This window comes from Mycteria americana, chromosome 1, assembly GCF_035582795.1.
Source record: "Mycteria americana isolate JAX WOST 10 ecotype Jacksonville Zoo and Gardens chromosome 1, USCA_MyAme_1.0, whole genome shotgun sequence".
In the NCBI taxonomy this organism is placed as follows: domain Eukaryota; kingdom Metazoa; phylum Chordata; class Aves; order Ciconiiformes; family Ciconiidae; genus Mycteria; species Mycteria americana.
The window spans coordinates 68,345,600-68,369,517 of NC_134365.1; the positions used below are offsets into that span (position 1 = coordinate 68,345,600).

The 23,918-nt window shown below is 47.1% G+C and overlaps 1 protein-coding gene across 5 annotated transcripts in view; it reads left to right on the forward strand.

Moving 5' to 3' along the window:
• The window catches only part of IQSEC3 (IQ motif and Sec7 domain ArfGEF 3), a 108,667-nt gene that overhangs the window by 59,088 nt on the left and 25,661 nt on the right, over nt 1-23,918 (forward strand). For all 5 annotated transcript variants that reach the window (XM_075504167.1, XM_075504153.1, XM_075504143.1 and 2 more), the window contains exons 3-5: nt 9,771-10,059; nt 16,450-17,543; nt 22,424-22,585. In XM_075504167.1, coding sequence (XP_075360282.1) covers nt 9,771-10,059; nt 16,450-17,543; nt 22,424-22,585 — 1,545 coding nt within the window. The remainder of the gene's footprint in view (nt 1-9,770; nt 10,060-16,449; nt 17,544-22,423; nt 22,586-23,918) is intronic.

The following is a 23,918-nucleotide window of genomic DNA, read 5'->3' on the forward strand; positions in this document are numbered from 1 at the left end:
GAGCTGGAGACCACTCCATCTTCTGTGAGGAAACATCATCCTGAAGAAAAGCATCAAGACATAAACAGGAGCTGAGTTCAGTGAGACTTTTATTTTGAGACTGAGGAACCTAACTCTGGCCACACCATTTGGAAGTGTGTTCCACTAACTTTTAACCATCTCTGGTTGGCACCTTGGTTCTTTCCACACACAGATTGTACTATCATCCCACCGGGAACTGTATTTGCCTAGTGACTAGAGGCATGTGTCACCTTTGCCATGTCACACACTGGTATGTTGCTGCTTTCCTGTAAACAGGTTATGGTGCTGTTATCATTGCCTGTGTATCTGGGTTGACTGCAATCTCTCTCATTCCATCTTTTGGGGAAAGAGGAAAGATGGGGATAGACTACCCTATGTACACATTGCTGGTACTCTTTTGCACATGTCTTCTGGGGTGACTGGCGAAATATGACATATGCCTATAATTTCCCAGAATACACTAATGTGAGAGTGGTAGGTCAAGATGCACAAAAATAAATGGTGCAGAATTGCATTGTGAAAAGTATTGCTGTGCTGTTACAGCACAGTTGGATCTGATAAGCACGATACAGATTGTCTTAAAATATAGTGTACTGGGCTAGATCCTCCATTTACTTTGGTGCAGTCCATTGGCATAATGCCATTTAGCACCAGCCATAGTTCTCCTCAACCACACAGTAGGTAGGACTGGTTGTGTCAAGGCAAACTCCTGTTTTTCTTAACGATCCTACCCCAAAAGGTCCATGTCTGAGTACGAAGTATAGGGATGGGAATCATTTTCATTCCTCACAGAGAAGAAAAGTTTAAGTGGCCTTAGGGCAATCTGAGCTTGTATGACCAAATGTGTAAGCTGCTAAGTCATCCTGTTTTCCAAATGGGAATGAAGAAAGATAGAAAAGGGAATAAGGCCTCATGGAAGAGAAGTGACAGGAAGTGGATCAGCGTGTGAGTGAAGCAGCAGTGACAAAATAGGTTAGAACTTGGAAACGTAGAACTTTGTGCCTGCTGCACAAGGCTGTTGGGGTGGTCACTGCATTGGGGAAAGGAGGAAGGAATGCTAACCATGCTGTTTCTATCTTGGTCTTTAGCTATAGGCCAACCTAAAACCCTAGATCTGAACACACTGGCAAAGTTAAAACCTGGATCACATCTGATTTCCTAAAGCTGGTGAATGGTGTTTGGACTGTCGGTATTGAGGATGGTGATTTGAGGCTGTGTTACTCTTTATGTTGAGGAGGACCGGGCTTCCTTCTCCTTGGTTTTACACAAGCAGTGGCCTTCTGCTGGGCTGCAGTGATCACAAGACACGAAATAGTTGAGATACTTGAGAAGAGAAACAAAATTTATCTGGGTTATACAAAGATCTTCCTGTGAAGTGGCTCACTCACTGCCTTCAGTAATCAATTACCCTGATCCCTTAGGAAGGAACCCAGATGGGCAGTCCAACCCAGGGTCTGTCACAACAGGTGGAAGAAGACGACCACAGAAGCCCTTGCTTAGGTCTATAAATGCCAAGAGTTGTGTCCCTCACCCAGCTCACAGGTAGCTGGAATAGGAAAGCAATGGGCTGAGGAGATATGCAACGTTTCCTTGCCTTGTAGAGGCTCTGCTGCCTCCCAGCCCTGAATTCATCTCATTTTAGCAGTGAAATTCTGTCTTCTGCATGATTGCACCGGCAGGCTTTTGTCAGCGAATTCAGTGATGTTCAAACCTGCCTCAGGGATGAAGAGCCAAGAGATCTGAGTCAAAGTGGCAGAAAGACTGCTGCTGAGAAGCCAAGTTTCTCTTTCCCGGGGTGCTGAGCGGGCAGTTACACTAATGCAGGATGCCATCTGTTTTTTCCTTCTCTAAAAGGTCGTGTTTACCAAACATTGCAGAGGCAAGAGAGGTCTGGGGTTAAAGTAAAAGTAATTAAACCCTGCAGAGCAGGGCTCCCCTATGCCTTCACTGTCCACTTAGTGCTTTTCACACCTCAGTGATAAGTACAGGTGCCCTGTTTGACACAGCCACAAGTAACCCCCTCTGCACTGACAGGCTGTGTGACCTCCTCCTAGTCTAACCTACAGAGACAGCACAGCAACCAGCCTGGGGTGTCAAGCATCGAGGTGTGGCGGGCAGCTGAGAAAGGCGCTGTATTTCCTAAGCTGAGCCCTGTGCTCCTGCAGCTGGTGAAATAGGAGGTGTGGCTGGGAAGGGAGAAGGAAAGAGTGGTATGCCTTAGAGGTGGCCCAAGTGTCATTCTGAGGTGTCACCCAGACACACATAGGAACTATAAGAAAAAACTATGTGACAACCACACCACCCAGCACAGCCAGCTTTGCACCATAAACACTACTTCTCATTCAGTGGGAGCTGCCTTAGCTGTTCCAAGTCAACCTCTGGAGGAGCCTGTCTGTCTCCATGAAAAAGCAGAGATCCTAGTCCTCAAGTGGCTGAAGTTAGTCATGGAGAGCCTGGCCCTCAGACAGGCAGCCAGCCCAGACTGACACCTGGACAATCATCTTTGCACCATGAGGGCATGGGGTGCATCAGAAAAGTTTAGTTCCTGTAGTGCAGTTCTGTAGCAAAAGGCACAACAACACAACAATGTGGGAATTACACAGCACATGGGGATCATGTTTAAATACCAAATCAGAAATGGAAACCCTGACTTTGGCATGTTGGACCCTGTGGGACATGAGGCATTTGCAGTGTTATTACGTTTTCCGTCTTCTTAATATACATCTCACCGAAATCACTTTAAGCAATGTTGAAAATATGTTGCCTGGTTCAGTCTGTGCTAAAGTATGTTAAATTTAATTGATTTCCAATATATTTACTGTACTGTACTGTCAAATCTATTTTACAGGTATGTGTGCCAGCCTTTTTATGAAACAAGTAATATATTCTGGGATGGGTAATGAGATTGACTAATTATCATTAATTCCTCTTGGGTAAAACTAGTGTGAGAAGATGGCTTGATGCCACTGCTTTGCAAGGTGTTACGTGAATGTAGACAAAATCAGAATCTTGTTCCTATATTTGTCTGTGTTGGGGGAGACTGTCTGAGAAAGCTGCAGCTTGGCTGGCAGAGGATGATTTGCCAAGATCAAGTTCCAAGTTCCCTGCCTCTCTGGCAGGAGAGAGTTTTGCCTTCCATCATTTCCAGCAGGCTCCCAGAGAGCATTGCCTCCAAGTCACCCTAAAACCTGAACTTAAAAGCAAATCAGAAACAATTCTTTTGCACTCAGACCCCCAGCATGTCAGAAATCTCTGAACCTTGAAAAGATCCCATAATATATTACCAAGCCTGTCTCAGCCATTTTTTTCATTGAATTTCTGATCAACCCATTCACCATATGTTATGGGTGTCCTCAGGGAACACTGAAATGAAATAAACTGAAAAGGCACTTTGGACCCTGCTAACTCAGCAATTGGGTTGGTTTTTTTTTTCTGAGCAGGGAGAGGAGAGAGGACAGCGGAAATGGTGAAATGTCCTAAGACAGAGGGAACACAGGTTCTTGCAGACTTGGGGTCTGGACTGCATTGTCTTGGAATTAGCTAGTGACCTCTTCTTCTAATTTTCCATATGGCACTTTCTAAGTGTTTTTTATTCTGACATCTCTGAAGCCTTGAAGTCTCATATGACTCTCAGGCCATGATACTACTAATCGCTTACAGCACTTTAGAGCAGCATATACACAATACACAAAAGTTATTGTGTAGCATATACACAATAACTGATCCTCATAAGGACCTCTGTGAAATGGATTCATAATTTTTTGTGGTCCTTCACAACTAGTCCCTGTAGTCTTTGCCTCAGTTACAGGTCACAACCCTGCACACTGACCTTGAATACCATGAAGAAGGCATTTGTTAAGTTATGGGAAACAGCAATGTGGTCTTCTCCTGGAGTGACACAGGCACAGAAAGAGGAGGGGAGATCAGCCTCCGTAGTACTTTTGTAACACCTCACACCCATAGATTCCTCCTATCCAATTAGCTAGATCTTTTTGCATAAGCACTGTACCTGCCAACAGGGCATCTGAGCATCCTCTTCTTGAGTGAGTGGTTTCTTACGCCACTGTCCAAGTCCATGAGGCATTGCTATTTTTGTTACTCTGTTATTGCTCTTATTTATCTGCAGTAATTTTTCTTCTTGTAGGAGAGAAGGAGCAAAGAGATGAGTTTTGTGTCCTGACCACATGGGAGCTGTGTAGCTATGGAGTGATCAGTGAGAAAGCTCAGTTTTAATTCCTTATAGGACTAACACTGCTGTCCTTGAGAAGAGTAGCTCTCCTGGCCCTAGAGCCCTGTTTAGTCACTAAGCTACCCTGTAAACACATTTCTGAGAGCTCTGAAAATTACTCTCAGACCGTAAACTGATTCTGCTATTTGACAGAGGCAATGAAATGTAATGTTTGGAGCATCCAACTTCTGTGTTCCTGTCTACAGGTCCAGCTTGAAATTGTCTTGAAATATTTGGGAGAAGGGGCTGCATGTTCTTTCTCAAGTCATCAGGTATGGGAATGTTTAAGTGTTGCAGTCAAGATCCAACAGATAACCATGGTTCAGCTCCACAGCTGGCAGGTAGAAGCACAGATCTTTGCCAAGCTGGAAACGTGTGTTTCCAGCAGCAAGGAGATGGTGAGGCGTATGCAAGGAAGTGCACCATCCTGATGCTGTAGGAACTGAAAAGTAGTCACATCTCTCCCAAGACAGAGTATGATACAGCACCTCTCTACAGACATGGGGAGCTGATACTACTGGGAATGGGTGGATGGGCTTCTCTGGTTTGATAATTTAGTATCACTGATTTGGGCTTTAGGTTTCCAAAATACCAGGAAGGGAGAAAAAAGGAAGTCATAAAAAACTCTCTACATAATACCATTTTTCCTCTATCATCTCCCTACATCCTTCCCTCAGTGTACTCCTTATACAAAATCTTCCTGAGAAATCTGCACATAGACACTAAATATCAGAAGTCTCACTTACACATGCTAGACAAATATTTATGGGTGCCCAGCTGAATTGTCTCAGTGCAAGCTTTCTCACCATCCTGCTTTCTTGAAACAAACACTAGGATTCAGCCCAGAACCCCAATATCTCTGTTTTGAAATGCTAGACTAGCTATAGTATTTCATATAAGCCCTGAGTCAGATTGTCTGTAGTCACCATCTTTGTTAACAAAACTGGTTTCTGTCTGCAGCAGGCATATACAAGTCAGCAGTGCAAAAGTAGCAGGAGATACCTGAAACATGAGAGATGTTTTCTACAGCACATGAAATCTATTTGTAATAATGACTAAGCTAGTTGCTATGGGTCATAAAAGTCATGTAGGAACATCTAGGAAGAACAGAACAGCTGCATTTGTGGTCTTCCTTTTTATCTGATTGCAAGTGATTTACATTAATATTACAACTTCCAGTCAAACAGAATTCAAAGACATTACAAACCTTTCCCACCTGATTGCATGACTAGCAGTAAATGGCTTCATTTATCATGCAAGAGTAGCTGTAAAAACTGTGAATGATGGTGGTATACAATACTTCAGGACAGCAAGTAAAGAACACTGATTACAGTTGAAACTGCAGGGGTGATGCTGGGATACAGAACTAAATTAACCTAGTTGGAGTTTGGCCAGGACATTGGGATTCACACCTTAGACTCTGCATGGGATTTTTAATTATTACAAGTGGTTAGAAAAATGTGCTCATCCAAGAAACAGAACGTGCAATAGCTCCATTACCTTCCTTCATCCCACAGCCTGGGAGGTTGATTGCTCACTGGCCAAGGGAAAGCAAGTGAATCCCCATAATTTACTTATAAACATTTTTTTCCCAGTGATCTTCCATGCTGTAGTGTCTATCCTTGCCCTACTTACTTTTCTTACTGTTGGGGGTTTTTTGTTACTATGATTACAATAGCTCCTGAGCCTTCACATTCAGGCTGCTAAGCAAACTCTGTCTTTACCCTTTTTTTCCATTGCTTATAAGTCACTGAAGTTTACCAGCTGAAGCTGAAATTTCCTAGGTTTGGTCTCTTGCCCAAAGGTGAGGTAGGTTTGTCTTTTTTTTTTTTGAGATTTTTTTTCCCACTAAATAAAAGTGGTTCAGCCTTTTTTTTTTTTTTTTCCCACAAAAGAACACATAAAAACTATTCCCCCTTCAGCAAGAGTATTTGCTATTGCTTTTGAACAGCACAACAGCTAAACAAGCAGGGGGTTAAAAAGTTTATATTTAGCATAAAAACATCTAGCTGAAAAATGCCTTTAAAGTGCTTCAGTGGAATCTGATTTTGATTTGACCGAGTTTTGACCCTTAGAAAATTCCACACATAAGCACAATACTTTCTGTATGGGTGTATGCACTGGGCTCAGAGCATGCATGGAGGAGGAAGGCAGGGTTGTATGTGTATGTGTGGTTAGCTTACATGTCTTTAGGGGCTTCAGTTATGCACTGTGAGCGGGAGCACTGAGCTTGGTGGTGCTTCTCACACATCTGTGACTGAATGTGTGCACTTAGTGCTTTCAGTATTAGGGCCCTCCTGTGTCTTGAGGAATATCCTAAATGCCAAATGAGGTTAAAGGGGGCTTCTGAGCATTTTGGATTGGTCCAATGCCCTCTGCCTCATTGGCCAGGGTAAGAATCAGGTCCAGTGAGAGTACCTAGGGTCAGACACAGCCCAGTGATCAATGGGTAGGTCCATGGTGATGAGGCAGGTCCAAGGTCAAGCTGGGGAGTCAGTCTGCAGGTCAGAGTCCAGATCAAGTGGGTCCATGGCCATGGAAAAGGGGAAGGCTGTAACAGAGCTGGAGACCAGCACTCTTACAGTGTTGCTGGGGCAGGGACTGATGGCCCAGGGCTGGGCTGAGAAGGAGGAACTGCGCAGGGGATATTTGTGGGCACCCCAGGTGAGGCTGGTCAGGCTGCTAAGGTTTATTAGTGCACTAAGGGCCCTGACAAGGCTTTCCAGAGAGCCTGGGGAATCTTCATGGCTGGAGGTATTCAAGAGTTGACTGGAGAAGGCCCAGATCAACCTTACCTGTCTTTGAAAATGGCCCTGCTTTGAGCAGGATGTTGGAATAGAGACCTCCAGCCTTCCCTCCTAGCCTACGTTATTCTGTGATTCTACAAAGCCTGCTGATTTTTCTTCTATATTAGCAGTGCATGCAGGATATCCTGTCACTATGAATGTTACTCAATCAGACTCTAAACTGTGTGCGACAGAAAACCAAATAGGTAGCATACACTAGAGGTGATGTACAGCCTTACAGAGCAATGAGCCTGAATGCTGCAAACTCTTATGCACACACTTCACGTTCTACCATGAGCAGTCAGTGGAGGCCCTCAGAAAAACAGAGTTAAGCATACGTGTGAGTGTTTAGAGGACCATCACGTCAGGGAATATTTGCTGGCATTTAGAGTCCATTCATGCTCCAAGGGAAGTCAGCTAGCTCTCTAGTCTACTGCCTTGGGCCCTGATCTGCCCTAAAGAAAGTCTGCATAGCACACTGTGCACTGTGACCTTGACTCAGCAGAGCAATTTGGGATATGTGGCTTGCTGAATCAGAGCTTATGCGTCTAGCTGAAATTGCTTTGTAGGGCACAGTTCGGTTCCCACTGAAATACTTGTGAGGCTTTTGGTACGCACTTCAGTGAAAACATGATCAAATCTATGTTCACCTGGTCATCCCTTGAGCTGAGGATAAGAATTACTGCTCTGCTGGTTAAAATGAGGATGGATAGAACAGAGGCTGCCAATAAAAATGTTACAGTGAGAGCTGTAAGGGAAAAGTCTCGTATTCACGTTTCCTGCAATGTGGATGGACATAGAACAGAAAGAGTTAAAAATGGGTACATGCCTTACATGTACATCTTTAGGTGTAGAAAAAAGAACGTTCAATTATATAGTATGAGGAATAGAACAAGGAAAGATTTTAAGGTGTACAACCTAAAAGGACAGTTTCATGCCTCATTTTAATGGTGGCATTTCCTGATTGATGAGTGTGCAGATATGTCATTTTAATATGCTTTGACAAAGTTGGTTATATGGCGTTTATCTAAGAGACTGGTTTCTTCTGTGAATTTATTTTTTAAGTCTAACTGGTGACTACATGCATGTGTATAAAAGAAGAAACTTTCTACCTTTAAATCCTTCGTCTTTCTTAGTTCTGAAGTTGTGGTGCTGTCTTTGGCGCATCAGATTTGGAGCCCTTTTAGAAACTGTGGGAATATTTCTAAATTTGATTGTTAAATCTACTGAACAGAAGAGCTGCCATTGGAGAGAATAAACTTCTTTTTAAAGTACTAGTAAGTATGCAAAAGTGCTCCGAGGCTTAGGAGGCAAAGTCTGTTTACAGTTAGAAGACTTGGGCTCTTAAGTGCTTATAGCACTTTTGAAAATGAGACTTAAATGCTTCTAAGTAATTTGGGCACTACAGAAAATCATGTCTAATTTCCCTGATTTTGCTCTGACATCAACACCAATCATAAAATGATTTGTTATCTAGATGACAGCAGAACTGGTCGTATGTGGAGCAAATCCAAGAGAAAGAAATATGATTCAGAAGTGAATGAAATAATTTAATGGTGTTTAAATATGGGAGGCAGTACACATCCTTGGTTTCAATGGAATTAAATGCATTGGTTATGTAGTAATTATTTCCAAACTAGATGTTGCTCTCAGCTAAATAATCATCCCCTGGAAACCAGTGGAGCTGTATCTGATGTGCAGTAGAACCCAGAGTCCATGTGGACTGGCCTGCACACTCTTGGAAATCATAAATTATTTCTCTGTAGCCGCTGGAAAGAGACTAATGTAACAACAAATAAACACTCCCATGGTTCAAATAGTCCCCCAGAATACCAAAATCTTGTTTGAAATTGGATAATTTTGGAAAATATTCGGCAAGAGAGGTTAACGGCAGACTTCCTCAGCGCTTCAATGGATCAGACATATGCTAACCCCATCTTGTCTGGAGCAACATGTCAGCTCTTAGAGGGCACTGTTGTCAGGTCCTGGTTTCACACAATTACTGCTGTGGCTGACAGGAGAAAAGAGTGTTTTCCTTTCTCCACAAGATCTCAGTGGCACAGCAACCTGCCCTGTGGGTCAGAAAGAAACAGCTTCTTTCTTGGAAGCCCTGCAGTCTGCTCTGGCTGTATTGCAGACATGCTTTAAAGAGTCAGGGTCTCGGGGCTGGCTGGCTCTATTGCATCTTTACACTCACAGCTCTCCAAGAGTTCCTCTGGAAACTCTGCAACATTCAGCTGCCCCTGTACCATTTCCTACATGCCCTTAGAAACTCCAGGGGCAAACTGGATCCTTGGGATCCAGGCTCCATGCCAGATGGGACTCTGGGATGCACAGGGAGATGCTGAGCAATAGGCAGCAAGGGCACAGGGGTGACTGCTAGCTGCTCCAGGGAGCAGGAGAGGTGTCCATAGGCCATGACACCCTCCTTGGCCCCTCACCCCCAACTGCAGCACCTCAAACAGAGGCAGCTGGGCAGCTCCAGCAGTCACAGGACTGGTTCATACAGTGTGTGCAGCACAGGTGCCTGCTCTTAGGGAGGGAGGGATCAGAGCTTTGGCTGCATCAACCTAAAGTCCTGATCCATCACTGAGAGAGGCTCCTCACAACCCAGGCTCCCTAAACATTTAAAATGCAGCTTAGTGAATGAGTATAGCGAACAACAATAAACATAATCATAAATAAAATATAATAAAAACAAATAAAAAAAGCGAAACGTTGCGTTTTGTTCACAGTGACGATCCCAGCGGTTCCACAAGCAAGAAAGCCGGGTGTGAAACGGAGGATCCGAAGGAGGCCGGCAGACAGAGTGGCCAGGAAGGCAGGTCCGACACCCTGACGCTAAAAGCCCAGCATGCGGAGCTCCAAGAAGAGCAGGCAGCGGGGTGTTCCCCTCTGGTGCAGAAGGCGAGCCTCCACCACACGGGCTCCCCAGTGAGAGTGCAGCGCAGCAAAGGGACGGCCTCGTGTTCCCATGCAGCTGCCTCCGATTATGAGCTCTCCCTTGACCTAAAGAATAAACAGGTACAGAGGCTTCCTCCTCAGGCTGTGGGAGAAGGGGACGGGGTGGGTGGGACTGCATTCGCACTGTGGTGGGACGTCTTTCAGCGAATACTTTAGCCTTTTGTTCACCTTGAGCTTTTGCCCTGCCTGAACAGGCCTGGCCCTTTGGCTTCGTGGGGCTGATGGAGGAAGTAGCTTCCCCACCTCTGACTGCTACACCCTTTCACTCAAACCTGCTGGGCTCTGCTCCTCATTGCCTGGGTTCTGTGGTCCAAAATGGACCCAGATACTCAGCTGTGACTGTAGGCTTAGAGACGGGTTGCGGGCAGCCAAGAGCTGCGGCATCCATAGATACTACCTTGCTCACAAACATACAGTGCCTGTAGGGCTCCCAGGAACTGACTGTCCCAAAAGACCTCCCTCATGGGAGAGGTCTCCAAGAGCCATCTTGGCCTTTTGGATCACGCTGGACAGGCCCCCAGTGCTTTGGTATTAGCCTCTTCAAATCATGAACTTTCAGGGAAAGCACTCAATGAGTATCCTGCACAGCGTCTACCATGATGTTTGTGTATTCCTACCATCACTGCCTTCAGTCCAGTCATGGATGCTGAAGAGACAGGCAGGTTTACCAGGCTGATAGAAAATGATTCGGTTCTTGAAGTTGCAAGCCTTGCCTCCTCTGCCGGAGGCTACAGCCTAGCTCCAGAGCACAATTCTACCCATCTCTAGCTGCATCTCCTGATGGGGTCCCAGCAGGGGATAGCAGGACAGGGGCTAATAGCAGCTGGCCTCCTCACTCAAAGGTAATGAGGTGGAACGTGCCCCCCCCCCCCCCCCCCCCCCCCCCGTCTCTGCAGATTACAGCCCAGGAGAGCTGTTGTGCAAAACAAAACCTAAAGAATCATTTCTGACTTTTCCCTGGGATGGCAGCTCAACCAGAGGTTGTTTGATATGCAGACCCTGCAGTATGTGAGATGAGGAGGACAAGCAAGCACTAGTGACAGTGTCCAGATTACATTCAGTGGGAGAACTGAGTGGGAGCCGTGCTATTGCAGATGAAGAGTCTCAGCTAATGAGGTTCCCCCAGAAGAAGCTGCTGCTTCTAGGACATCTCTCTGCCACTTCCCTCAAGGCATTGCTGCTGTCCCTAAACATACATGTCAGATCAATGGTCCAATAAATTCCTGAGCAGAAAAGAGACCTTGGCTCTTTAGCTCTGTCTTTCTCAAAATACCACATACTCAACTCGGACAGAATGCTTGCTTCACACCAGGAAAAGAAACAAGAGAGGCTAATTAACTGGCTTCACAAACTAATGTGACATATCTTCAGGGTGGGCCAGATCTTGGCTGCTATATATGGGCTTAGCCTCCTCGATGTCCTAGAGCTGCTCTGATTTGTCCTGGGGAATGTCTGTCCTGTGTTATTTTAGCTTTAAGGTCATGTTGTCCTATCACTGCTCTTGCAGCAGAGGCCAGACCTGCCCTGGATGCATGTGAGACAGAGAGACATGTTAGCTGCTCGTTCATTAAATTCTGATGCCTCGCAGTACTGACCTTGCAGGGACCTACCCTATCTCATAGGTGAAACCACTTTTTTCACAGCAAAGAGGGCTTACAGTATGTGTGCTCCTCCAGCCTGATGGATGTCCTCAGTGGATTGCCTCCAGCTCTGGAAGGGGAGATTTTCAGGGAGTGAAGAGCATTCATTCTTCCAGTCTTGCACTGTAGTATGTGTTTTCATAGGTATTCCTATCAACTTACTTGTCAGGTGGTTCTCTTGAATGGGAATAAGGGTGATAGGACCCTCACAGCACTGTCCCAGTAGTTCCCTAGTCATAGCACAAGTTGTACTATATTAATAGAACTTGCAGTAAGAAAAACATGTGGAAGGAGGCATTTTAGTCTCACAGTGCAGTTGAAGTCACATTTAGCTTTCGGGCGAGGACTGAGTGCTGGTAAGGGAGGAGGGTAGTGTACAGCCTCTTCTGCAGTGCTTGGAGGTGCAGGTCATCTACCTGTCATTGTCCCCCACCATCATACTAGAGGGTTGGTGAGTGTGGTCATGGCTCTCCTTGCTCTCTATCCCATGGAACAGAGCATGCTGACAGTGCGCAGAGCAGAAGTACACTGTGCTGGAAGGTTGGAAAGGAAACTCAAGTGCTCAAGTTCCCCTATGTTTAGGCTCTTTTGTAATGTTGGGAAAATGGAGGGGATCACAGGAGAGAGGAGCATGCTTTCAGTCATACATACTCTTCTGCTGTGCTGAAGAGTGGCAGATGTCCCATGTATGAAGGAAAAGGTCCCATTAACACACGGCCCTTATAGCAACGTCCTTCCATTGTGAAAGGTTGGTGGGAGGGAGAGGCGTTAAGAATGGGTGATAGAGAATATATATGCTCTGTATGTCTTTTTTTAATTTTTTACAATGCATGCATTGACTTGAGTGATTCAGATTCTGTCACTGAGCCTGATTCTCTTCTTGCTAACATGGTGGCATGTCGCCATGCTCAGTGGCAACCTGGGTGGAAAACCAGTGCTAACTGAGAATAAGATCAGGCCCGTTCTCTCCTGGCAGATTTATGAATTTATGCCTATGGGCAACAAAGCCATAGGGTGTGCCCCTCAAATGTTTGGCCATATCCAGGCCTAGCACTTTGGCTTGCCTTAGGCTGACCTTGTTAAATCTCCCTTCATGTGCAATCCCTCATGGCAATGGATATTTCCCAGCCATTTCTAATTCAGCCACAAGGCCTGAATTGCTCAGACTGAGTTTTCATGTTAAGGCCCAGAAATGTATTAAGCTAATTATTCTTTGAAATCCCCCCAACTCCCCCTCCTGCTTTTCCCTTCCTTTGGCGCCGGCTGTCGGATCATTCCCCAGAGAAGAGCAGCTTTAAGTAGGCAATTACTTGTGATTCATAGGGTTTATTAGGAGTGAGAGAAGGCCAATCATGTCTGGCCTTTCTTGCCTCTCAAATGGGAAGAGAAGGTTTCTCCAGCAAGCCAGACATACATCTCCATTACCTGTGACTGCTGTGGTGCTAATGGATGCCCTTTCCTACTCTCGAGAGGAAGAAAACAGGCCAACAGCTGTGTGAAGTCCTTAATTCCTCTGGAGTGTCAGTTAGCTCGACCTGATAGCAAATGTGAATGTCTCAGACATCAGTAAACAGTAAATGGTTGGGCTACCTCAGAGAGAGAGAGAGAGAGAGAGACCTGCTCCTACCAAGAAAGGGTGGGGAGGGCACTTCTGTATGGGGGTGCTGCTTCTGGCTTTGCCAGTCTGCTCAAGCATCCTTGGGACCAGTCCCCAGTCCTTGTTATCGTAGCCACAAGACACTGTAGGACTCCCCTTGCTTTGGACAGGGCTGGATGGCAGTGGACCGTGCAGAACCCATCCTTGCACACCTGGTATGAACTAGAGAACAGACTAAGTTGGGAGTCCTCTCACTTAAATCTTGTTCTGCTCCTTGATGCCTTAGCCCTTTGGGAGGACTGAGATAATGGACTGCAAAAAGCTGGTGATGTTTTATCAAGGTACTGACAGCTTGCACTGTTCATTTAGACTTTTAAAAGGATCTCTCCTCTTAGTAGTTATTAAAGTCTGCCTTTTTGGGAACTGTCCTTGCATGAGATTAACTGGCCTTTTACTTCAGATCAGCAATGACATTTTGTCTTAGCCTCTAATAAGATCAGAGCATATGAATTTCATGTTTTCAGAATGGCTGTCACCTCCTTGGAAACCTCAGATGATTATAAGGCTCTTGCTTTTGCCTTATTTTGCATCTTACTATTATTCTGTCCCTCAGATAGCTGTGTCTGTCCCTCCCATTTGTTCCTCTTTCCCTCCCAACACAATTAGCTCTACATTTTGATTAACCAGACCATTATATTAAGTGCTCATGGTCAGTTGTTAGTAATAACTGTTTGGGTTGGGCCTGTGCAGGTTATTGGTTTAATTTGCATTTATCTGCATGAGCCTTCCTCCTGAAGGGAAGGGCCAAGGGATAACTCAGTCTCTTTCCAGGGAGGCCAACTTTGAAGAGATGTGGCAGGAGTGCTGGTTTTATGGTGGGATTTAAGATGGTCATTTTGGAAAGAAGGGCAAAGAACCCCAGAAAAACCCTTCTGCTTGCTACCCAGAATCTCTTCTTGTCCCTGTATTCCTCTTTCCTGCCACATCAGACTCTGGGGATAAGCAGAGACCTTGTTTATCCAGAAAGCCTACTGGCAGGTCTTGTGGTAAATGAACCTGAATCCATGACCATTGTGTGGGTCATTTTTAGCACCAGTTCTGCAGACCCTTTCTGGGAAGGCAGCAGGGCAAGTATTAGGCCAATGTTTTTTAAATTAGGGGTAGGCAGAACTCTGAGCCAGCTGCCTCTACAACTGCAGTGGCCAACCCCATTGCTAAACAAAGTGCTAGTAAACAGTGCTGAGGTTTGATGCTTGCTTTGAACATATGTGAATTCAAGGGCAAGGCAAACAGAAAACAGAAACCTACCTTATGTTTGAGTGCAAGACAAAGGGTCCCTGCTTCATTTCCAGAGACGGAAATGTGAAAAGATGTGTGTGTCCCCTGCGCCCTTCCAGAAATGGCATCCCCTCATCCAGTGCAGCAGGATCCCTAGACCTGTTGCTGCTTGGGCTGATGGGGTGCCAGTGGGCAAAGCCTTCAGTACTTACTCCAGCAGCCAGGATGCCAGTGCAGGGACAGAATGGCTGGGGTCATGTTGTTCCTCTCTTCCTGTCATCTCCCAAGTTCATATAATCTTCCCCTACTTCCAGAGGAGTTAGTATTGGAAAGATGCCAGAGGTGATTTACACTCCTTACAGCTGTCATTCCAGGCCTTCACTTGTACCTAGATCACTCACTGATGATTTTATCTGCAAATTACGTAGTGTTACAAAAAAGGAAAAGAAGAAGGAAGCAGATGACATGGCATGACTCTGCGAGCTGAGGCTCATGCCTCAGTCTCGCTTTGACTACAAAAACAGCTTGCACTTAAAATCAGATCTTCTGAGCTCAGTCCTTCATCCTGTGAGTACTGGGCCAGCAAGATATGGTGAGAGGCAAGTGATACCTCTCTGGGGATAAGGATGCAGTCAGTAAAACTCATCCTTTGGATCTGCTAATGAGCTCATACCCACCACATGAATGATGTAGTGAATCCTCTGTTAATTCAGGACTGATTTTACCAGCACTCCCAGTCCTGCACTTCACCTTTTTTTGGCTTTTCCACATGTGCACACACACATATAAACACTACAGTCTGCACCTGCATTCTGCCTTGTGAAGTGCCAACAACGTAGGGCTTGGCTCATAGTTCAGCCAAAACCTCAGTGAAGGTAATTCTAGGTCATCTTTCTTTTTTCTTCAATACCATCATCCACCATCATCTTCACACTGTCCCCCTTGTCCTCCGTCAGTCACTCACTGGAACCAAGTCATCTAACATTCTCTGGTAGCATGTTAGTGAAGCCCAGCTGCAGAGAAAGAGTGAGGGGATTATCAGGAAGTATAAATACTAGACTACGGAAGAGAAATTACCATACATATTTGCTTTGTTGAAGCCTGTTGAGATGCCACTTAACTGTGTGTGTATGTATTACAGGTGTGTTTGTTCTTACCAGCTCAGGAAGGAGTAAATCCTCCTGCTACTTGTTCTTAATATCTTGTCTTAACATCTAAAATCAGAATTTTTTACCTTTCAAAACTGTGAGTCTTTCTTTTCTTGGGTAGTTTTCATTTCACTGCTGGATGACACCTGAAAAACTCAGATATCAGAAAGGAAGACACTATGGGATTCAGAGTGCTTTTTAAAAGACACTGAACAAACCCAGCCTCCACTAACTTCTATGGAACCTGATGTTTCTCACTAGCTCCTATGATCAAGCCAGCATTTTCTGCATTTAAAAATTAGCTTTTCTTTCCTTTTTCTGAATGGTTTCTCCTTTCCCTGAGAGTATTTCCTAAGGTGACTAAGGAGGGGAGGAGCATTAGTAACACTCTGAGACAAGGGATGATGCTTGACATTACCAGAGCACTGCTGAGCAGGAAGACACATTGCTGGAACTATTTGCAGTGATGAGCTTGCCCTAAAGGCCATCAGAAGTGGGTCTGCAAGGGAAGGGCACCTCCAGGCTTCAGCTTGTATGGCTGGCACTGTAGGAAGAGGCATGATCCTGTTACAGCTGTAAGGAAGCTCACAGTACTGATGCTTTAGCCCCCCCAAAGCGGGGGCCTTCCACTGAAATCAAGGGCACGGCAGTGCAGGAAAAAGCTAATTCAGTGTTAGAAGTTCCTCTGACAGTCATTACAGACTAATCAGTGTAGGAACTGGGGTCACAGAAAGCCATCAGAAGTCAATTAACAAAAAATAACCTCTCCTGCTTCTATGTCTTTCAGATCGAAATGCTAGAGCACAAATACGGAGGTCACCTGGTATCTCGCAGGGCAGCCTGCACCATCCAGACTGCTTTCCGGCAGTACCAGCTCAGCAAGAACTTTGAGAAGATCCGCAATTCACTGCTGGAGAGCCGCATGCCACGCCGCATCTCTCTGAGGAAAGTCCGGGTCCAGAACTCAGAGAGCTTCTCTGCTGAGAAAGCCCTGGTGGAGGGCTACAACTTTGTGGGCATCCCATTGGTGAGGTCCCCATCTTTGCCAGCCACCATCAGTGGGGCACTGACCGAGCTGGAGGACTCCTTCACAGAACAAGTTCAGTCCCTGGCCAAGTCTATTGATGATGCCCTCAGCACCTGGAGCCTGAAGACCATGTGCTCACTGCAAGATGGGGGCTCATACCAGATAAGGGAGACCTTCAGTGCCAGCTCAATGCAGCCAAACCAAGACTTAGAAACTGAGCTGCAGGACAAGGAGAAGGAGGAAGGGCTCCTGCCAGATACCCTGCCCAAGAGCAGCAGCACTCTCATGATGGCTTTTCGAGATGTCACAGTCCAGATCGACAACAAGAACATCTCTGTCTCATCGTCTACCTCGGTGTCCATGGCAAACTGCCTCAGCAGCAATGCCCAGGCTGGGCTCTCTCAAGCTACCAAGGCAGAAGAAAGCCCAGGAGAAGGGGAGGGAGAAGCCAGTGAACCACTGGCTGCCCCAGAGAGCGTACCTGAGTCCAGAGCTCTCCAGAACAGCCACACTTTCACTGAGGTGAATGTCAGTACTAATGGCACGGGAGACAGCAGTGCTGAGCCTGGGCAGATGGCAGTGCAGAAGCTCCAGTTTGATGCTAGCAATGAGACGGGGCAAAGCAAAGGCTCTGAGTCTGAGAATGCAGACAACTCGGAGCAGCTGAGCAGCAGCAGCACCTCCACTTCAGCCAAGTCAGCCTCTGAGGTGTCCTCGAAAGAAGCACTACAGGCCATGATCCTCAGCCTCCCAAGGTACCACTGCGAGAACCCAGCTAGCTGCAAGTCCCCTACACTTTCCACAGACACCATGAGGAAGCGCCTCTACCGCATTGGGCTGAACCTCTTTAATATGTAAGTGACTCTTCCTCTTTCATGTTTTCCAGCCTATTTCCTGCCTCACAGGAACAGAAGATAGCAGGCTCCTGGTCTAGATCCATCTCTGGGGAAGTTCTTTCACATTCAAGGGCATGACCCTCTGGGTATGCAGTGCAGACCACAGGTGGGCTACCCAGAAGCTTCTTCTCTAAAGTCCCCCAAGTGCTGTCCTGATCTTCTGCCCAACAGAAGAACAAGCCCAGTGCCCTATGAGTAGTGCTCATGCTCTCCTGAATTCTGAACCTTCAGTCCCAGTTGCTGTCCATTTGGCATCCACCAGCTGAGCCTGGGATCTAGGCTCCTGCTCCACTCTGTTGCAAAGGAACAAGCATAGCTGGGGATGTACCCTGGTTACTTAACATGGGGCATTTCCAAGTAAAGAGAGAGAGACAGAGGTAGAGCTGAGCTTAGCTAGCCCAGTATGAGTGCTCTGGCTGTCATTTTCCGTCTGGTATTTGGGTAGATTTTCACCTGACAGACCAGGTTTAGTCATCTCAGTCTCTCACACATCTGAGTCTGATATCCTATGAAAAGGCTGTAGGTGTGAAAGAAAAAGCAGAGCAGCCCAGAGATTACCGTCAGAAGAGGTTAACTCCAGGGGTCACACATAGTCTATTTTGGATTGGCAGAAAGCAGCTGAGCTCCTATAAGGAGCTTTAGATTTGCTCGTTGCCTTTCAACGAGACTTTTCTCATCAAAGCAAGCCATGAGAAATATTGGGTTTTGCTCCATCTTATACTGTCTTGGTTTCCATTTGAGTCCCCTGATGAAGGTGCTGGGGATTTAATGCACCCATACTAGAAGAATGTTTTGCCACACATTAGCGTGGGCCTTTTGGTCAAAGCGAGGACTAAAGATTACACAGTCCTAGGCAGAAGTTTTGCACAGGCAAGGGGGCAATGCATGGGATTTATATATGTGTAGTATGGAGGCTGTGGACTCCAGGAGGCAGGAACCTGGAAGAGACGTTTTTAGGGCTGGGCTCAGAGCACATTCAGAACTGAAGTGATGTTAGAGCAGACGGATTTGGGACTCTTACAGAACTGAGGAACATTTTACTAGCTCTGAGATTAGGCTGTGAACAGGTCGGTCCATGTGTACATATCAAAGCCAGGCTCTGGGCGCACACAGATATGCCTGATGAACACAAGCAGGCTGGAATGAGAGAAGGTAGGCACCAGACACAGGTGGCGGTTGATTATGATAGAGGTAGTTCCAGGTCCACACAGATGTTCTGGTGTTTGTGTTGGGATAGATATACTTCTGGAGGGGGACATGGGGCTCACGTCTCTGCTACTAAGTATTTCAGTATTCTCAGCCGTGCTTGGCAGAAGTCCGTCCACCCAATGTGTTTTCCTTTGGTTCCTGCACAGCTGACATGAGCACTGATGTGAAGATAAAGCAGGAGTGAAAATGCTGTTTCCCAGCCTCTCCTCCTCCCTCAATCTGCCTGGCACACATTCATGTGACAGATCAGCAGCGCCAGGTCTTTTTTGGGGAAGCAGCTCTGCTGTCCTTCATTCAGTGACCTGGGTTCACTGCATCTTGCAGGTCCCTGTGGGATAGAAGACTTAACTGTGGAGCTCTGAAACACAACTTCCTATCCAGGCCTCCCCTGCTCCCTTGAAACTAGCTGCTGAAATAATGTGCAGTAACCTCTAAGGCTCAGTTTTCTTGACAAAACACTGGAGGACAGGGAAGGAGGGAACTGACCTGTTAGCTCTGGGGAGTGAAGCCTTTTTTTTATTCTCTGAGCGGGATCTAAGGGACGCATGGCTCCCCTTAGTGTAGTGTACCTCAATCCAAGGGGCTGGGAAGGCCATTCAGCTTTCTGTAGTTATTTGGTTGTTGGTTTCCATGCCAATTTCTAACAAGGAGCCAGTTTACCATTGTAGGGTTTGCAATGTGGGCACCAACCCACAGGGCATGGAGCTGAGGCCGTGCGCGCCAGTGTGCACGTCCTTTTTGCTGACCACTCCCCTGGACCAAGAGCTGAAAGCCTGCAGTTGCTAGCACCATCTGCCATAGTCTATCTGGCCTTGAGTTGCCTTTTCAGCAAGCAGCGCTCTGGCTCGGAGCAGGCCCCTGGGAACACATCAACGCTGCGCTGCTGTGGCACTTTCCCCATCCCCACTCCACAGTGAGGGGGTGGAATCCCTGGAACGGAGAGTGCTTCATTATGCAGCACTGCTGTAATAACAGTGTGTGTGGGCAGCTGGCTGCGTGGGCAGAGGGAAAGCCAGCAGGACGTGAGGAATCCCGCAGCATTTGCTGGCCGTGCTTAACACCCCTGCAACACTAAAGAAAATAGCAGGGATCAGATTCAGGAGAGATGGAAGGGGAGTTGTCTGCTGCACATCTGGGTGAAAGCCGCATGCTGCAGTACATGGGACACATCTGCAGGTGTTCAGTGGCAGAGATGCTGTATTGCTATCGGGATTTTGTGGAGAACAAATTGAATCCAGGGGAAAACTGAAAGGCTGCTGTTAGTGGAAGAATAGTGTGTGCATGTATATTTGAGTTATAGTCTAGGTAGTGCAGGAGGACTGTCACAGCTGGACTGTTTTATCGTACATCCTCTTGCATTGCGTGTGCCATCTCTACTGAAATCTGCACATCCATGCCAGTGTGTGAGCTGCATTTTTCTGGCCACATGCAGCTCCCAGCTCCTCTGGAGTGAATCCAAAGTCAGTCCAGTGGCTTTGGAGTCACACCAGTGTGGCTGAGATCATCCTCATGCTGTGAACACCATACTGTCCCTTGCCAAATACCAAAGTGTGCAGGCGGAGGTGCGTTTTATGAATCTCTGTTGCTTAGCTTGACTTTAGCCCTGACCATATGACCTTTGCACTTAGCAGAGAACTTTGCCTGTGCTCTTCAAAGGTGAACCAGGAGATCTGTGTGATAATATAGAAGGTGCATTGTTGCTTTTCCCTGAAGAAGGCCTGGGTTTTTCAATATCAGACCTTGCAGCTCTCCTGTTCATAAATTTAATGGGCTGACTTGTTCTCCCAGCCACTCTCCCTGGGGATGCCACATTGCCCAGGGTATTTTCTTTGTGACGTTAGAGAGTAAGCAGAACTATTTCAAGCCCATCTACTTTTTGTAAACCCATGAGGCCCCTGTAAGGAGCAGGCCATTCTCCTGAATGCTGATCCCCTTATAGCTAGACATATGTTGCTCACCCACATCCTTCACCACCTGACAGTGTCACAGTCTGTGCCTGTGCATATCATACATTCACGTGCTCTGAGAACTCATCCTATCCTTTCCTCACCCCAGGAAACTGCCTGAGCAGACTCACTGAGCCTTGACAAAGATCCCTGAATTTGGGTTAATGATGGAAGTATAGCATCCTTTCATGAAGAAGCTACCCTCTTACCTCTCCCCACTCACCAGCTCAGAGAACCAAAGGAATGTGGAAATCTTCCTGGCATTGCACTAATTCCCCTCAGCAAGAGTGCATCATGACAGACACCCTTCAGTGGGGCAGACTGAAATATAGGAAGAAAACCTTCTGCACAATACACACATACACACTCATTCCTATCTGTACTGTGGGACAGGCACCACATAGGCTCACAGCCGCTCCCAGGATACGTAGAAGCATGTGGGCTTATAGGAGACATGAGGAGAAAGCAAAAACGTGCAGACACACGGGCTCTGATGCACATGTGTGGTGCAAGAGAAATCTGCATGTACACGACATAGACGCACACAAACATGTGCTTGTTGAGACACGCGCTACCCCCCAAGAGCTGGGTATGCGGGCACAGACACTGGCACACTAACAAGCAGAAAATCACTCCCACAACCAGGCAGTCAGGCCCACTCAGCACCAGGCCTGTTCTCAGAGAGGCACTCACAGCCACAGAGGGAGAAAAACTCTCTGTCTGGGAGCTGCACGCAGCTCTCTCCTAGCTCTGACAAGGCATTCTCCAGGTGTGTGCTCTCATCCACCCACACACAGAGATTTCTGCCTGAGGGGGTAAATCAATAGAGACGGGAAGAACAACACAGCTAAGGGTGGGGGAAGTGGAGGAAAAGATAAGCAAATCTGAGCATGGGATTTCTGTTCAGGCAGCCAGCACCAGGCTCAGGTGAGGAAGGTAGAAAGTGTCACTCCACACTGAGCACTAAAAAGGTATGAAAAAGAGAATTATTTTTTTAACAGAAAAAGTGCCCACCTTTGGTTATCCCCCTTTGTGTCTTGAGCCTCATTTGCCCATAGTCCATGGCAGCAATGTCTCCTAAGTCTCTTCACAGCCACCTTTTTCCTTTTGCCTTTGTCTGCCCTATAGAAGGTGCAACCCCAGCTCCCCTAAAGCAGTGTCGCGTGCCCAGCTCTCACCCCTCATCCTTGGGGACAGCTCTCTGTGGGTTACATATGGAGCAGCTGAACATAGTGGTACTTCCTGTGCTGTCTGTGTGGGACACACAGTCTAATCATGTCCTCACAGGGACCCTAAACAAACCAAGCTGCGGCAGGGAGGATACAAGAGCCTTTGACTCTGGAGCAGATGCATGGCAGAAGAGAGTCACTGATGGGGCTGGTATCGTGCAGCAGGATCCTTTGTAGCAGTAGGATGGCACTTGTGATCCCCAGGTGACAGCAGGTGCTACAAGTGACTCAGCAGGTCCCATGGCATCTGTTTGTCCTCAGCAGCAACTCGGGGGGACTCCCCCAAGTCACTTTTCCCTGCCCCCACCAGTCCTGTCCCTGCCATACACATGAACTCATAGGAGCCTATGCACATACTGAGGGCTGCATTGCTGCAAGCCATGAGGTGAGCCAGGGGCAATAATGCCTCAAAGAGATCATGCAAACTCACCATGTCTCTGTCCTTCCCTTTCAGAAACCCAGACAAAGGGATCCAGTTCCTGATCTCCCGAGGCTTCATCCCGGACACCCCCATTGGGGTGGCACACTTCCTGCTCCAGCGGAAGGGCCTCAGCCGCCAGATGATTGGGGAGTTCCTGGGCAACAGCAAGAAGCAGTTCAACAGGGACGTCCTGGAGTAAGTGTGGAAACCTCTTCCCCTCCTCCCTGCACTGTAAAGGAGTTGCCAGCCCACTCTGCCCCTGGCTGCACCATCAAGCACCCTGTCCTCCATGCCCCGCCATCCCCACTCTGCAGGAACTTCACCATTCCCACTCCCTATCTGGCATCTCTCAATGCATTTCCCAGCAATGTGTTTACCCCTTAATATCAGCAGCCCTTTCATTTCAGGCCTCCTCAGAGGGCCTGCGATCGTCTAGCAGGAGCTCAGCACCGTTGGGTGGTAAGACTAGTGATGCTGGGAGGTTTAGTGGCTGGGAAACTCTGTGACTGGGGTCTCACCCCATCCAGATGAAGCACCTCTGATGCTTTCTGGGAAGTACTAAGAGAGGCAGAGGAGGAAAAATATCTGCTCCTTACTGTGAGACCAGCAGGAAGCGGCGAATGCTGGCTCCACACCTGGTTCTCTTTCTGTCCAGTTTTGAGATGGGTGGCCTTTTCAGTTTGTCCAACTGCACTATGGGGATAATAAAAGGGGAGTTGGTCCTGTTTGTGGTAATGAAGAGGCCTGCATGAGGAAGCATGCTACTGAGGGTTTATCATTACCACTGCAGTCACAGAGCACTGAGAGAAACATCCCCACTGCAAAAACTCCAATGGGCTGAGCTGTCCCTTTTCTGAACAAGATCTCAGGTTTCCTCCCTGCTTCTGTTCAGTGGCTGCCTTTGCTGGATTGTTCCCTTCAATTGTCTCACCATGACCCTCTCCTGGTCACACAAGCCATGCATCTCAGCCTACACCTCTCTCCTCTTTCAAGTCTTGCAATTTGGGCTGCAAAATCCTGTGGATACCTGAGACTTATACTACCTCAGCACCTGCCTGTTGGTCTGCCTTCCACGTTGTAACCATTGCTAACTTGTCAGTCCCCAGTGTCATGGGAGCAGGGTCTGAAGTGTCGGGAAGCAAAGCATCTTCCCTGTTGTTCTGAGTGTTGTCCAAGATGACAGACTTTCTTGCAAAGATAAGCCTGGGGAATTGAGATGAGCCTCCATTTACTGTTTGGTCCTGATGTACTTCAGATGAGGGAAAAGGAGAAAGCACAGCTCTCTGTATGATAAAAAGGGGACATCAGGAACAGGGGACACCACCTCTCCCACCCTGAGAACTGCTACAGTGAAAGCTACAGTGAAAGCAAGGGTGAGTTTGCACCAGAGTGCAAATGTGAGGGCTGCCATGCAGAGTGTTGTGACCTGTGTAGTCAGGGGACAAGCAGCTCATTCAGAGACCCATTTCCAAGGGATGACCAGCACTCAGCTGGGTCTTTCTTTTATTAGGCAGAAGCACAGTTCTTA